We start from the raw sequence: 17,216 nt of genomic DNA on the forward strand, positions 1-17,216 counted from the left end.
CAGAGGTAGGCCTGCACATCCTCACAAGCCCTTTTACCCATTTCAGAAGCAAACACCTTAAAATGCCAAGTTTCTAGCAGACTGACAATAACTAGTGTATGCAATATAGAATTTATTTATCTTTAATAAGGAAAAGGAACACTGATTATATTTGACCCTAAATAACATTTGAAAAAATCCAACCATGTCCTTTCCGCTAGAGACAGCCACAGACAGCATGACATACTAATTGCAGCTTCTTATTGATCTGTTTTCTAACTCCAGTCGATAACGGTCTGTCATTGACGGAGAATCCATTTTCCCTTCTGTTTGCATTGCTTAGTGCAATGTGAAGAGCAGCCTAATTATTTGTAATCATAAACTCATCTGCCTTCAAATATGCTAAGTTGTTTTACTGTCGCAGTAAGTAATTCATTGTTTCTCAGGTGTGGAATTCCAAAAGAGAGTCATTAGAAGACGACAATGTGCTTGCACCAATGTGAATGTATCTAGATCCTTCCTCCTGGACATACATTCACAGAAGTTACTCCCATTGAGTTCAATGGGGCTTCCTTCCACATAAGTAGGAAGCGCAGCCTTACATGGGAGTAACCTCTTTTAAACACAGAGGGACTCCCTTTGAAATCAATGTGCATAGGAGTGCACTACTAGAATCATGACTGTTTAAGCAGTCAAATTGTACCATCTGATTTTTGCTAGCATTTAAAATATTTAATAGCCAGATTAAATATTTAAAATATTTAATCTGGCAGCGGCTACCAGTGTCATAGGAAACAGAGGAAGCTGCTTTATAGCGAGTCAGACAATTGGCCCATCTTGCTCAACACTGTCTACACTAACTGGTAGCAGCGCTTCAGGGTTTGGGCAGGAATGTTTGCCAGCCCTACCTAGAGATGCTGGGGACTGAACCTGGGACCTTCTGCATGCAAGGCAGATGCTCTGCCATAGATCTATGGCCTGACCCCTTCCATCCGTGCCATTTTACAGATAGTTAGGTTTATTAAATGTCTGCATCACTTTCACCCCTTTTTGACAACAACACTAGCCCAGTAGAACAGTAGTTCAGTATGAGCTGCAGTGTTGCCAACATGGCTTAGTAGCAAGAGGCAAATATCCTAAAGTATGGTTGTTCACACTGCTTTCTGAGTAACAAGCACTGAAGTGGCATAGATTAGAGTAGCTTAAATCGTACTCCAGTGATGTACTTTCATATCAAATGCAAAGAAGGCTTAGCAATGGTCATAGCTGCATAAATAATCACGACAGCAACAAAAATGACACATGTTAAGGTGTAGCTGTCCTTTCTGCTTGTAAACCATGACTCTAAGTAATCATTATATTAGCAGGCAAGCTGAATAGAACATTTTTCAAATGTAGGCTTCTAAAGTTGTTATCTGTTACTATACTGCCATACAGAAGGGGTGGGGGAGAAATCTGGTTTACATTTTAATAAAACCTACCTAATTCATACCTCTCAGACCAATTTGGAAACCAAAGCACAGCTATCTTTAAAAAACCAGAATATGTGAACAACTATATATAAATATATTCGTTAAAATTAAATTAAAAATGCACTTTATTAGGGGAAACTGCTTGAGGTAATGTGTATAAGTAGGATAAATACTGATGAATTTCCATGAGGACATTTTTTTTAAAAGTAATGTGGCAAATTGGAGACTAGAGAAATGAGAAACTCAAAGAAAGTGAAATTAACAGATTTGTCCATCCCTTTTAAAACTGAGTAGCAAATCAGAGGCAACACAAGAGATCTACAATTGAATCTACCCAATTTTTGAACTTTAAAGAAGCTATGGGGAGGGGGATTGATTCAGTTTTGATTGGAGAAGCCGCACTAAGGTAGAGAGTGTTTAACGCTTCCCTCCCCCATTTGCCCCATCTATTTTCCACTGCAGCTGCTATGATACCCACTTTTCCCAAGGTGGGGTGTGAGGTGTGTCAGGGAACTGCCATCGGCGCAGAGGCGAGAGATAGAGGGGGAATTGTGTTACAGGGAGCCTCCGAAAATCTTGCAAAGCAGTTCCTCTTCCGGAGAGGAGGAAACCCCCACCTCCAGTGGAGAAGAGGTGCAAGAGCCAGAGGATGCTAGAAAGAGCCTTAACACCGCAACTGAGCAAGCTGGAGAGGAGGGAAGCACACGCCTGCCTTCGCCCATCATGCACAGTAGCTTGAGGCCCAGGGAGGGGTGGAAAAGGCTGGGGGTGACTAAACTTTTATGTTGGGGGAAGTACAAGAACAGACCACTCCCGGATTCTGCTAGCGATTGAGCCAGACATGAACTTATGACGCTCTGCGCTGTAAATAGTTTGCACCAAAATAAAGCCTGGAAAAGACAGGTCGGAGTCCTGCCTGGTTACTCTCGAGCAACCACAACAGCATCTGACAGGGTGTTAGGCATCTGCATCATGGTATATTTTCCCCTGTAGGACTAATAGCAGCTTTGGAAAGAATTTTAGATTTCCTGGGAGCTTTTCTAAATTCCAATAAATAAAAAAAAGCCAACTGCCTCTAGGCTCCTTTAAAGTAAAAACCAAAAACTTTGATGGAAACAATCTCAAACCTCATGCATCATTTTTGCTTTGGCCCCAATACAAACTTCTCAAGTAAGTTACTTACGGGATCCGAAGGCCCGCAGAAGTCTCGGAATACTTTTTCAGGATCTACTTGCCTAATCTCTAGAGCAACACAAGGGCCTGAGCAAAGTTCCACAACCATCTCCTGCAACAGGAAAAAGGAACAGATTGTTAACTGGTTTTTATACCTTTTACTCTGCACTGTATATCAATTTGCATCATTTCTTGTTTTAAGAAAATCTAAGCCAGCCCAGACCACTCTCTGCATGTTGTTTTCAAAGGCAGTTCTATCCATTCTAACAGAAATGTTCCTAATGAAATGTTTCAGTTCTCTCATGATTTTTATATATTCTGGGGCTAGTCTGCATTCTTCAACTTCACTGACATAGTGACTCTCATCAGACCACCACTGTTGCCACCTCTGTGTTCAATCAATGAAAAAGCGAAAAAACACAGATCCTAATACAGATCCTTGAAGGACTCCATCTTTTGCATCCTTCCATTGCTTGAAGTGTCCATTTATTCCTTCTCTTTGCATCCTGTTCTTTAACCAATTACTGATCCATAAGAGAACTTATTCCATACCATAACATCACCTCTTTGGAATATACTGTATATTTTATTTCTTTGATTAACCTTCATTCTCTCTTGCGTTCAATTTTAAGCTGTTGGACAAATCAGCTTTATTTCTATTGTGTTATTTGGTTGCTTTAGTTGTATGGCTTGACTGATACTTATCATGGATTTACTTATTGACACTACGGTTTATGTGGAATGGCTAATACTTTAATTTTAAATTGTTGTATTGATATGTTCATCTGACGTGTAGTGAACCGGCTTGGATACAACCTTGGGGAAATGTAATATATAAATAAATGAATGAATGAATGAATGAAGCATCATGCTGTGGTTTTCCAAGCCTCCTTTCCACAGCTGCTGCTGGCAGGGACAAAGGAAGTCGCAATGCATATATCATTTCTCAGTGTGAGGTTAAGTGATCTTAAAAAATACAGACACTATCCATTTGGTTATGTTGCAACCAAGCCTCTTAGTATCAAGAATTTTTGCTGGAAGAAACCTACTCAACTCAGCCACTGCAGCAATATCAAATACAACTTTTGCCGTGTTTCACTATCCATTAAAATATTTGAAAAAGATAAGTTTTATGTTGAGCCAAACTAAAATCATCACTTGCGCAGTCTGTCTTGCCAATTCAAAAACATTACTAGGTTGAAATCTTTGTGGCTGAGGTGAAGAGCAGCACTGAAAAGTGACTTTATAATCCCTCAAAGCTTGTGCCATGCCCTTGACAATAAGCCTTCAGGACGGTCCATTAAGATTCTATCCAAAATGGGCCCTGAAACAAAGAGAGACTTTATAGCGCTTACTTACAGCATATTCAGCAACAACACCTTTGTAAATTGAGTAGAATTCCTCTGCATTTGCACGGTCCATATAGAACTGTATGTAAGAAAGAACAGAAAGGAAAAGTATTTATTCTGTGTACAGTGGGAACAAGTGTATACATCTCCAAGCATTATTGGTGCCCCTTTTCTTTTCATACACAACCTGAGGAGACTTTAACTTATTTCTCAATTAATCCCTCACAGAGTATTATGTGGAAAAGCTGATAAAAATTAAAAAGACACCAGAGATCAAGATCCCATTTGTGATCCATTCCTTTTTTTTCTGTTTTCCACATGTATGTCTCATCTTATCAAACAAATCACAAAATACCCATATTTGTTTTATTTTATTGCTACTCTTTTGTGTACCATTTAGATTGTACAAAACTCAACAAAGCACATTTTAAAAAAAGATTCCATTCGCTGTTGCTACAAGTTCAACTCTGTTAAATGGAGGGGAAGGAGGAATATACAGCACATTCATGCTGGGGTCAGAGAGCCACATGACAAGGAGAATCTAAATACAGCAGTACCTTGGTTCTTGAATCTAATCTGTTCCAGGAGTCCCATAACGGTTTGAAAACCAAGGCATAGCTTCCAATTGGCTGCAGGAGCTTCCTGCACTCAATCGGAAACTGTGGAAGCCGTGTCGGATGTTCAGCTTACAAATAACGTTCGCAAACCAGAACACGCACTTCCGAGTTTGCAACGTTTGGGAGCCGATTTGTTCGACAACCAAGGTACAACTTTACATTAGAAAGGTAAGCATTACAGTGCTCATTATGCAAGCACTAGCTGGCTTGGAAACATGTTATCTGAAGGAACACTTTCCCCTGTAGGAGCCTGCTTGAGTGCCAAGATCTTGCAGGGAAGCCCTTTTCTCAGTCCTGCCATTTTCTAGAGTGCATTTGGCAGGGGCACAAGAGAAGGTCTTTTCAGTGTCTGCGCCCCAGCTCTGGGGCTCCCTCCCACAGTTCAATTGCCGCCTTGTCTGTTGACCCTCCAGTGCCAAGTAAATACCTTTTCATTTTGACAAACCTTTGGCCTGCCAGGGCAACTTGTTTATTGCAATGCTCAAGGTGTTTAATTGCCGACTGTTTTTATACTTGGATTCTTATTGTTCTGACTTTTATCTGCTCTTTTGTATTTGTGTTGGTTATATAACCTTTAGCACCTCTACTGTATTTTTATCTTGTCGCTGTTAGAAGCCATGAGCAACATGGCAGGATACAAATTGAAGTAATAAATAATAATAAATAATAGACAGTTGTCTAAATAATGACCTGTGTGTGTGTGTGTGTGTGTGTGTGTGTGTGGTGCTGTGGGTTAAACCCCAGAGCCTAGGGCTTGCCATTCAGAGAGTTGGCGGTTCGAAACCCTGCAACGGGGTGAGCTCCCGTTGCTCGTTCCCTGCTCCTGCCCACCTAGCAGTTCGAAAGCACGTCAAAGTGCAAGTAGATAGATAGGTACCGCTCCGGCGGGAAGGTAAGTGGCGTTTCTGTGCGCTGCTCTGGTTCGCCAGAAGTGGCTTAGTCATGCTGGCCACATGACCCGGAAGCTGTAAGCTGGCTCCCTTGGCCAGTAAAGCAAGATGAGCACCGCAACCTCAGAGTTGTCCGCAACTGGACCTAATGATCAGGGGTCCCTTCACCTTTACATACATACATATATATATATATATATATATATATATATATATATATATATTGTAAAACATGCATATACACCTACTACATAAGTCAGTTCTGACAAGCTGGCTAGCATTATTTTGGTTTTAAAGACTAAGTAACCTTGATAAGTCAAAGTCAGCCTTAGTCAAAGTCAGCCAAAAGGAACTGAGCTTATATTGAAATGCAGCATAATAAGGTGTTGTTTACCCACCTGTTGAGATGGAAGGAAGAAAAATACAGAGACAGCAAGAATGAAAATTGTGCATAAATGAGAAAGAAGGCAACAGCTCTCACTCTTCCTCTGTGAGCAAAACCAGGCAGACACTGCTCAATATAGACTATTTGCAGCCTGTTCCTGTCCATTTCTATCAACCAATTTCAATGGGGATTTACTCCCAAATATAGCATTCTCCTCCCCTGGTAATGATTTTGGGAGGGTATAGTAGGGTTGAAAAGGCTATTTTTTTATTTTCTGTATTCTGCAAGAGAGCAGACTGGGAACCTGACACCCTTTAAAAATAGGCAAGTGTAAGAGGCAGCTGATATGTATGGGGTTGCTGCCTGAAGGAAAGGCTTTGCCCAGGTGAAATGCATTAAAAAATTAGTGTAGGAGAGGGTGCAACAGGTGGCAAAGGTTGCTTTTCCCTCATCTCATCAGAGAAAAGGTCTGATCAAATACCAAGAAAGAGTTACCATCTGCAAGGCTGAAATATCAAATCCTCCATCAAGTATTGCTTTTATTATCTTCCCAGTCAGACCTGTGAAGAAAAAAGTTTGGGTTTTTTAACTGGCTACAGAAATTTGTCTCAAATGGTGGGGTCCTGGGACTACTTTGCTATAGTACATCAAACATTTATAATACAGTTGCTTTTATGAGAACACTTGTTTCTTGCACATTTACCTGGGGTATATGAGGCAGGCACATTGCTCTATGGCCTCACAATAACCATAAAAGGCTGTGACCAAGTCAGGAAGAAATGTCACTGTTTAGGTTCCTTACAACTCAACAGTAACCAAATTTAACCAGAAGTAGATCCCGCTGAAATCACATCCAAGTAAAAATGATTAGGATTGTGCTATACAACACTGATTTTTCACACTTAAGGTGAAGTAAAATACACCCAAATTATGCAAACCACCCTTCCCATTTATAGGCTTTATCCCCAAACAGTGCAACTCATTCAGTTTGTATAGTTTTTTCTACCTGGCCTAACATTAGAGATGTGCAAATATTGTTACATTTTGGGGAAAGTGAGAAATCCCAATATAAAACAGAAAGACAAATTTAAATGCATGCTGAAGCCTTTCACAAACAGGAGTTTCACTTTTCAAATATATGCCCAGCTCTGTAACAGCTAAGTATAACTTTTTTTTCCTGTAAAAGTCTGGGTTTTGATTTCTGCAACAAAAACAAGCTCATGCCTACATTTGAGTTTTGGATAATGAGGAAAGCACTTGACAAATATTTTGGTGCCCATAAAAACATGGAGGGGGGGATTAAACTTATTTTAAAATATTCAGACCTCACTCAATAAGGAAACTGGCTATTTAAAAATTAGGAAGACTACATCTTTAAAATGTGATTACTCTAAGCCAAATCAGAGCCACAGATTAAGTGTTCGTTTAGGATTTAATTTTTAGTGACAAAGTACAAAAGAAATCACAGGCATTACTAAATACAACTGAAGGAATGTAATACTAATCCTAGCAAAAATGCATAACAAATAACTCTGGGCATAAAAAAAAAACAGGAGAGGGAAGGTTTTATGTCTCCAAGACAGCATTAGGTTACTAGGCACCAATACAGAACAGATAATCTTCAAGCGCATTTTAATCAGATGAAGTGATGCGGTACAACATCTACTCTGCAGTTTAACAATTCACTGCTTTGTGACACATAAGGACAAATTCAAAGAAAGCAGATCTAAAAACTTAAAAGCAATCAGAGGGTGCTGGCTTTGGTAAAAGCTGCACATGCATGAACAACAACGCGTTGGAACAACAACCTTTTGCGTTTTGAGATCTAGAGATTAATCTATTAATTGGCTTGCCAGTTAGTCAGCTATGGCATTCAGAACACACACCGCTAAATCCGTTTGAATTCCGAAATGTTCAAAAACCAAGGCACAGCTTCTGATTGGTGCAGATGCCCCAGAAACAATAGCCGACAGCCACATTGGACATTTGGCATCCGAAAAACGTTCGAAAACTGGAACACTTACTTCCAGGTTTTCTGCATTTGAGTACCAGGGTACTTGGGTACCACTGTATCTGCTTTAGGCAATTTTTTACAGTCTTCAACTCCAATATAAAAATCAATGCACAAAGGCAAGAGGAGAATACAGCTGGAAGAAGTGGGTGGGGCTAAGAAGAAAGAAGGTGTCCTCCTCCTTGTGTGAATACTGGGAGGAAGGTTGTTGGTAAAACCCAGAGTTCCCTTATCAAAACCTCAGTTTACTGGGCATAAGTCCAATAAGAACATACATTATGGGAGTGCTTTAACGGTTCTTAAGATATGATCTGTAGAGGACTTTGCACTGCCAATTCAGCTGATGTATAATAATTCATATAGAGCCTGTGGACTTTGATCTCTAAGATCTCAACCTAAGCTGAAACTATAATCATGTTCCTGTTAGCTGACTTCCTTTTGAATTACAATTTATGCAAAACACCATGGGAAAAAGGTATGCATTTTGCATTCTGGGTCTCGCCACTCTGCTTGTCCTCAATTATATCTCACTACAATTGCCTTCAAAGGATAATACTTACAACACAGATAAATTCGGCACAGCTGACAGACCTGGAAAATCAACTGCCTCACTCTGTGATTAAATTCTAAGAAGCTGCAGCAGATATACTCTGCTTAATTTAGAAGCCCTCACCCATCTTTACAGATTGGGAACAGAAACCATTGTCTGTGGTTACCAAGTGCAGGGAAAGCACATTCTGAGCACAGGATTTCTCTTGCAAAGTCACAAGATACAGGGTCAACCAATAATCCCTATTTTTGTTCCTTTATTAAACAAGGCTGCATATGGGCAGTAGCTCACTCCACGTGGACTGAATATAGTCTCAGCTAAGATCTAGAGAAACCACCATAGTGGAAGAGGGGAATACAAAAAACTAAGCCAAAGACAAATCATCATCTACCTTGGCTCCCTGCTCCCAAGACATGGGTTCAGGTGGAAAAGCAAAGCTAAGATACAGGAGGATTTCACAGCCATTGAGAATCAGCTCTCTGCAGGAAACGTGAGGTCCTCAGCAGTACCAAGAGGCCCCCAAGACAAAGCTTGTATCAGGTTTGCCGAGGACAGATTCAAACCCCATTACACCAGAAACTTTTTAAAATGAGAAATCCAGGTGAGAATCTGTGCCTTCCTCCACTATTATTGAGTGAACTGAAGATAAAAGCCCACAATAAGGACAGAGAAAAAATAAGAACCCATGGTCTCGGCTTTAAATTACAGTGGTACCTCAGGTTACATACGCTTCAGGTAACAGACTCCGCTAATCTAAAAATAGTACCTCGGGTTAAGAACTTTGCTTCAGGATGAGAACAGAAATCGTGCTCCGGCAGCGCGGCAGCAACAGGAGGCCCCATTAGCTAAAGTGGTGCTTCAGGTTAAGAACAGTTTCAGGTTAAGAATGGACCTCCGGAACGAATTAAGTACTTAACCCGAGGTACCACTGTATGACCGATATTTTTAATCAGTAGATGATGGAAAAATTTAGATGAAAATCTAAGAAGAAAAACAACAATGTATGCATTTAAATACACGTAAAAACTGAACAGTTGCAGGCCTCTTGAAGGTAGGCATTGACAATCTCTGAAAAGCACTTCCATTATTTCCATAACAAAGTAGAAGGGGAAGGAAGAAAAGACAGTTTTAAATCATAAAAGCAAAAGTTGCACTGAAAGATGGTAGACAGCTGAGAGGAGTGATGTATTTAAGCATCTGGGAGCAACTTCCAATAATGCAATAGACAGATTTTATTTGCAATTGTCAGATTAGTTCCAGCAGAAATAGGATGGGCGCTGGCTGTTTTGACAGCACAATCCTATACATTTCTGTGTAGAATTAAGTCCCAGTGAGATGAGCTAGTTACTCCAAGGTAACTGGATATAGAATTGCAGCCTTAGTTTTTTAAAGTAAGGCAAGTAGAAGGGTTGTTACTAAGAAATATGCAGATCTTTTCCCAAGTACCCATAAGTCATATAATAGGCACCAGCATTTTGGATTGATAAGATAGCATGCAAATCATTTTGCCACAAGGAATTGTAATATTTTCTGCAACAGACTAACATGCCTTCCTCTAGGCATCATTTAGAAAAATAGCGAATGCTGCCTTTGGATAACTTGAATACAGCTGACGCATACTGATTCACATGTGCCTTATCCCACCATATAATGATTTATGACAGTTGCCTAGTGGTGGAAAAACCACAGAATCTTCACTTGTAAGAAGTTTAAATATGCTCCAGCCGCCCCCTCAAATGCCTGGTAACCTGATGTTGAATCTTCCATATCAACTTTTAGGAAGAGGGGTCTAAAAACTACAATGCCCCAAAGGCTGCATAGATCACAATAAGGTTCTGATTAGCATTTACTTCTTACACAAATTTGTTTTAGAAATTATCAGCAGCTGAACCAAAGCATATAATCATACTGTAAACAGTCTTAATCATTTCCCAATGTTTGATGGTAGGGAAAGGGAGCAGTTTTCTATATAAGGTTATGTTTAGACATCAGCCATTTCAGCTGATCTGATGAAGAAACAACACAAAGAACTCCACCAAAAATAATGTTTTCAATAAATCACAAGGATTTTTAAGTGCTAACTCTGTATTTTAGAACTGCATGTGTAAATTAGTCTAAGGCAGGCATGGGGAGTTTGTGGCTCTCCAGATGTTGCCAGATTATAACTGGTTTAAGGGAAGGCTAAAATTCTGTTGGACATGTTTCCAGGTACCCAAGTGACCTGAAAAGGAAGTGAATCTATGTCCTCCAATTCAAAGTCTCTCCTTGCCCTGATTGCTTTATTTGGTGGAAAGGGGAATATCATCTGTTTGAACGTATTTCCAAGAAAGGTGATACCGTGTGTGTGTGTGTGTGTGTGTGTGTGTGTGTGTGTGTAACAATGGTGTACACTGAGGCCATCTTGCAGCCCTTTAGGAGTTGGGCTACTCTTTCGCAGAATGCTTTGTTAGCTAGTCTGTCAAAGAATGCTTCTTCTCTTCCAGACGAAGGGAACAAAGTTACCAAGATGGAAGTGTGGCAAGGGCATCACAGATGCTCAGCATCTGGGTCACCACCACCCACTCAGCTTCTTCTTCATTGCCTCTGGTTAGGAGCTCAGACATTACAGGTTGTGTGGTATTTTGCTACTTACACACGCATGGGCCTTCTATGGACAAGTACATATTAGCATGCAGCCTTGTAGCAGTACAGAGAACATCAACCGCTGTTGAACATAATTTCTCAAACGCAAGTATTTATGCAATTTGGTCTGTGTTAAATGTCAACAAGCTGTGAGCTAAAATAAAATAAAAACATAGCTTTCTTACCTCCAGCCATGCACAAAACACATATAGTAGCAATAGTGCAAGTCTAAATCTAGGCAGCTATTCAGCTAAGAAGAGTGATGCTGAAGTGCACTTTCAGCCGAGGGTCAGGTCAGTGTCACCTACCTTCTTTAACTGCGTGAGGCTTAATAACACAACAAGTACAGTGTGTGTATTTTGCAGTGTTTGCAGGTCCACGGCCTCCACTGGAGGGAAAGAACAACTCCAGCTCCTGAAAATAATTGGAATTAAATACATTTAATTGTGCACAACTGCACAATTCATAGTCATAGGACACCAGTTATGTTTATGAGGGTCAGAGTCATATTCCCAAAGCAATATTGAAATCCTACGTCGTCCCTCATTTATTATTATCTAGCCGTCGGCTGTATTTCAAAGTGCTCTGTGACGCTTTCCTCCAGAGGCATGGTTTTGAACATATTAACACTTACACTCCATTAAACCCCATACACATATGGTATTCCATTAAGCTTCATGTTCAAATTTGCTCATGCTGCTACCTATGCAAAGGGAACTACTCACCTTCCATAATTTAAGTTATGTTCTGAGTGAGCACAAACATAAGGCATCTGTCCTTCAATACAACATTTTTAAAACACTAACTCCATTCTTCCTGGCAAGCACCCTTCACAAGGTGAATTCTCCATGCCAGGTTTTGTACCAATAAGACAAATTACCTGGATTTCGTGATTAATATAATTTTCAGACTTTGTAATGACAAAATGTTGAAAAAATTTCTTGCCTTAACTGTAGAGTGGCTCTATAATCATATTTGTAAGCCACTTTCCCCCAATGACATCTTTCCGACCATCTAGTATGCCTGAGGAATGCCTAACAAACATCAGAATCGCGGGTGCCTTCCCTTTGGCTTTCTTGTTTCTTCCCCTCCCTTGGGAGAAGAGGTACAAAACAATGCACTGGAAGAGTGAGAGGAGGATAGGAGTGGAAGATTCACAGGTAGAAAAAAGGCCAGGCACAGCCAACCGAGAGAAGAGAAAGGACAACTATATCCCCATCTCCGCAAGTGGGAGAGACAAGGCTTGAAGGGAGGAAGAAAAAGTCAACAGCACAGAGACCAACCGATGGTGAGATGTTTCTGGCTGTCTTGCAGGGTTGAGTGCTGGAGTCTTTTCCATCCCCGGGAATGGAAAACCTCACACCCATCGTTACAAAAATCACAAAAAGCAGAAACAAACACTAGAAGTGGTATGTCTCACATGCCGATAGAGATACTGCCCTGGATAACTCAGCTGGTGACAAACTGTAAATGCAACCTACTATTGGTTGGGAAGGAACAAAGCAACCTTTAACTATAACAAATTCTAACAGGTGGTCCCTTCATTTGTATGCAGGGCAAACAATTTAGTCCAGGTTGACTTTAATAGCTATTTCTTTCTTCCCAGAACAATTTACAGATGCTGCATCCTACAGGTTTCCTTGGTAACTGGTACAAGGCTACATAACAGTTTGTGCTACCTGCTCATTCAATACACAATCCGAACCACTGTGCATCACTCCAATAATTATGAAGTAAAGCAAAAACACTAGGGTATTAGAATTTGTAGTCACGTCTAAGAGAACTGTGCAACTAAATATTTAGTTTAAGAGTGAAAAATGAACTATATTTTTAAAAGCACAGCTGTAATCCCTCCAAGGCAAAAGCATTTTAAAATAACTCAATTTACCACCATTTTGTTCTTTCTCAGCCTATATTAAATGATCCCCGCAGCATTCCAAGGCAAAGAAACATCAACACAGCAATGAATCATAGAACTGTAGAGTTGGAAGGTACCCAAGGGTCATCTAGTCCAACCCTCTGCAATGCAGGTGACCCATATAGGGATTGAACCTGCAGTCCTGACGTTACCAGCACCTGCTAACCAACTGAGCTAGATGGCTTCCCAGTATGCTCCTCAATACCCCACTGGCTACATCCAAGTGCTAAGGACCACACCAGCTTTCTTTTGCCTTTACACTTTGTAGTTCCTTAGTTACATGCATTTTATAGTGCTATGAATATGTATGCAATATAACAAATAAAAATGTTGATTCTTCTATTTGTCCAGCATCCTACATTAAAATAACTAATTTTAACGAAAAAATAAAGGGAGGTAGAAAAATATCAGAGTTCCCAAGCAATTGCTATTCCACAGAGAACAAATAAGTGAGTAATTAAGGCGCTGTGCGCAACACTATTCTTAGCTACTCCTGACAGGCGTAAGAAACGTGTTTCTATGGAAAGCAAAACAGGTATTGAAAAGCAAAGCTCAAAAGTGCTCTTTTGTCCATTCTGTTTTCTTATGGCTTGTAAAGATATATATAGAAGCCTGGCCTTTAGTCAAGCCGCAGTTCCAGCAGAGAACTTTCAGATGGGCTTCGTAATTCACCGCAACAAAAGGTCATTAAAACTCTGAGCTGTTCCTTAGTGTATCTGCTTATCGACATGCAGCTTTGACTCTCACAAGATGGGGGAGAAACCAAGCTCCAATATTACCACCTGTTTAATTTAAGCGGTGTCAGGGTCAGACAAGGGATGCTGGTCTGGGATGCTGCACCAATGAGGAGGCTCCCAAATAGCCTGGGGTTTGGAGAGGGGCTGCCACTCAGCTTAGCTTTATGAGTTGACTGGTGGCTGTTCTGATTTTCTTTAAAAGAAGGCGGTTTCACCGCTCACAGCACAACTTCCTCTATGGCCACTCCCTAGCAAAGATTGGTGATGCAAAACATCACGCAGTTGCCTGCCACACTTCCTAGAGTAATTTCAGAGCAATACAGTATCGTACTGCATTTCCTTGCTGTAGCCCTTCTGGGAAGCAAAGGGAACAGGCGCAAAGCAGCACAGTCTCCTTCTTTTAAACAACAGCAAAAAAGCCCCAGTCACCTCATACATTTAAGGTACATGGCAGCCAGCCCGTCAATGCTGGATTTAGGGTAGAGCGGGTGGTTCTTCCACACAGGGTCGGTGCGCACTGACCCCTCTCGCTCTCCAAGCTTCAGCGAAAGCCTGCATTCGCCCATAGGACGCACACAGATTTCCCCTTCATTTTTGGAAGGGAAAAAGTGCGTCCTATAGGGCGAAAAATACGGTAGCTACTATATGCCATGTAGCTAAACCAAGCTCAGACCACAAACATTGGAAGTAGCCAAACTCATTTTTGTATAATATATATGCCAGTAGAAGCCCAGTCATCCAGATGCAGAAAGATTCACCTTATCAAATATTAAAAAAATTGGGAGGGGGGACTTACTCTAGCAGCAGAAGCAAAAGAATCTGGACCATGAGCCACATTTCTTATGCCATCAGTTCCAAAACATGCCCTAACGCTATTTGGGGCATCAGTACGGGCCACAGAAGAATTTGCAGGTCCTAGTAAATTCTTCCATCGGCTTATAGCATCATCTCCCAAGATCTCCATGGCAACAACAGGGCCACTTGTCATAAATTCAAGAAGCTCACTGCAAGCAGAAAAGAGAGCAGTTAGCATTCACATTGAACAGGATATTCAAAAGGGATTCAGCTGCCCTAAATGCAAGCAAACCAATAGCCCCAAGGGTGGTATGCAACACTGTTGTCCTGCTCACAGACCTCTCCTTGCACAATGGAACCTCCTCCTATTTCTCTTTTCAAGCCTCTGGAGAAGATTTGGGGGGAGGGCATGTAGGGTCAAGTTACCAGATTTTTTTCAGTGAATCCAGGGACACTTTTCAACTTCCTACTAAATAGATGGATTTTGTCAGGGGACTGATTTGTAAATCTGGGCATCGTCTCCAGAAAACGGAGACGTTTGGTAACCTTAATGTAGGGGGCATTTCCGAGCACAATTCAAAGTGTTGGTGCTGACCTTTAAAGCCCTAAATGGCCTAAGCCCAGTATAACTGAAGGAGCGTCTCCACCCCCATCATTTTGCCCAGACACTGAGGTCCAGCGCCGAGGGCCTTCTGACGGTTTCCTCACTGCGAGAAGCAAAGTTACATGGAGCCAGGCAGAGGACCTTCTCGGTAGTGGCGCCCGCCCTGTGGAATGCCCTCCCACCAGATGTCAAAGAAATAAACAACTATCTGATGATTAGAAGACATCTGAAAACAGCCCTGTTTAAGGAAGTTTTTAATGACTGATGTTTTCATGTATTTTTAAGTGTTTGTTGGAAGCCGCCCAGAGTGGCTGGGGAAACTAAGCCAGATGGACGGGGTATAAATAAATTATTATTATTATTATTATTATTATTATTATTATTATTATTATTAGGAAAGGAAGGGGTCCTGTTGTATGAGTGGAACTGTTTGCATAGTGTTGGATATAATGCAGCATATACCGGTAATCAGCCATTTTCTAAACACAAAGCTGCAACAAAACCACAATTTCACATGAGTTCCCAAAAAGGTCTAGTTTGCTTGTTCTAGTACCTTCAGGCAACAACATCTGGAATAATTTCAGTCTAATATTTTAAGAGAGACTGCACTGGAGCTGAAAGCAGACTCCTTTAAATACCCAAGTTGTTATTCTATCATTGTTTTATTTCAGATTAAGTAGTTGCATAAGCGCCAGGCTCCTAGTTCTTCATGAACTGGCAGCCTGTAGGACAAATAAGGCTTGCCAAATCTATCTGGGCTGCATGGTGAGCCTCTCCCTCTGTCAATCTCCACTCATTGTTACTGCTCAAACATGGGTAACTGGGTTCAATCACAAGAATGTATGGGAATATCATATATTGCTTTTTTCATATTTTTGCTTTTATATGTATCTTTGTTGTTGTTGTTTTTCTTCCTCTCACTTTTCCTTCTTCTTTTTCTGTATCACTTTATTTCTTTTAACTGAAATCACCTTAATAAAATATAAATATTAAAAATAAAATGTGGCTCCCGTTAACAAAAAACACACACACATCATTGCAAAAGCATTCACTCTATCACTGAGCTACTAGCCCTTCTTATTTGCCTAGTAATGAGGAAAAAGCATCAATTGCTGAATAATTTCTTTATATTTCAGAAATATAAATGAGGCATTTCAGGGGAAAGCCTTCCTAAGGAGGTTTATGAAATTATTTAACAACACAAGGAAAATGTTAATACACAAGCAAACCCATGCCATTCCAAACTAAAAACAGCAACAGTTTGAAAAACAGCAGTCAACACCTCAATAAAATGCAGAATGAAACACATCTTTTTTATTTAAAAAAATGTGCATTTTTTAAATGAATGGGGCTATAGGTCCCTCTTTTGAGAGAGACTTCCATAGATGAGGGGCCACTACTAAATAAGGTCCGGTCTCTGGTATTTACCAGCCTGATAGGTCTTAGCAGCATACCTGCAAGCCATTTGAAACTAAATTCTTATGTTATCCTTCAAATAACCTGATTCCAAACTATTTCAGGCTTTGCAAGTTAAATAAGCAAGGTAAGGTGTTGTAATTGCTGTCATTGACCATGACTCAGTATATGGCAGCTGCTGCTTCTGCTTGGTTTCAGGATTGTGGGGAGACACCAGGAGGTAGGCCAACCCTGCAAGCCTCCACAGTCCCATGTACCTCTAAAACTACTACCCACAATTTATTGGTATAAATCTAAATCTAAAGATCAAACAAAAATCAACGTCAATTTCATATTGTTCATATTTCACTGGGCACCTTGTACAAGTCAAAACGTCCTGCAAATTGAAACTTACTTGTAATAAGGCTTAGCTTGGTGATCTGCGTAGAAATCTATTGCTTCTGCCCTACAAAAGATTTGTTTAAAAACACGCATCATTAGTGCTTTTGTGAAAAACAATTATTAATCAGCAATGGCTTCACCCACAGAACCACAAGCAGAGTTCTGCTTGCGCTATCAGGTTTCTCCGAACCTTCACAGGATCAAAGGAAGCTGCCATATCCCAAGTCAGACTGAGTAGGCTGAGTACAGCCTCCACAAGCTGGGAGTAGCATTCCAGGCTTTCACTCAGGGGTCTTTGCACACTCCACCAGGGATCT

The 17,216-nt window shown here is 40.6% G+C and overlaps 1 protein-coding gene across 4 annotated transcripts in view; it reads right to left on the minus strand.

The window, feature by feature from the left end:
- The window catches only part of NME7 (NME/NM23 family member 7), a 70,532-nt gene that overhangs the window by 25,870 nt on the left and 27,446 nt on the right, over positions 1 to 17,216 (minus strand). For all 4 annotated transcript variants that reach the window (XM_083737117.1, XM_083737116.1, XM_083737118.1 and 1 more), the window contains 6 exons: positions 16,913 to 16,963; positions 14,500 to 14,707; positions 11,357 to 11,462; positions 6,361 to 6,425; positions 3,984 to 4,052; positions 2,635 to 2,736 (listed from right to left, as the gene is read on the minus strand). In XM_083737117.1, coding sequence (XP_083593243.1) covers positions 2,635 to 2,736; positions 3,984 to 4,052; positions 6,361 to 6,425; positions 11,357 to 11,462; positions 14,500 to 14,707; positions 16,913 to 16,963 — 601 coding nt within the window. The remainder of the gene's footprint in view (positions 1 to 2,634; positions 2,737 to 3,983; positions 4,053 to 6,360; positions 6,426 to 11,356; positions 11,463 to 14,499; positions 14,708 to 16,912; positions 16,964 to 17,216) is intronic.

The sequence above is a fragment of the Podarcis gaigeae genome, assembly GCF_964106915.1.
Source record: "Podarcis gaigeae genome assembly, chromosome: 4".
Classification (NCBI taxonomy): Eukaryota; Metazoa; Chordata; class Lepidosauria; order Squamata; family Lacertidae; genus Podarcis; species Podarcis gaigeae.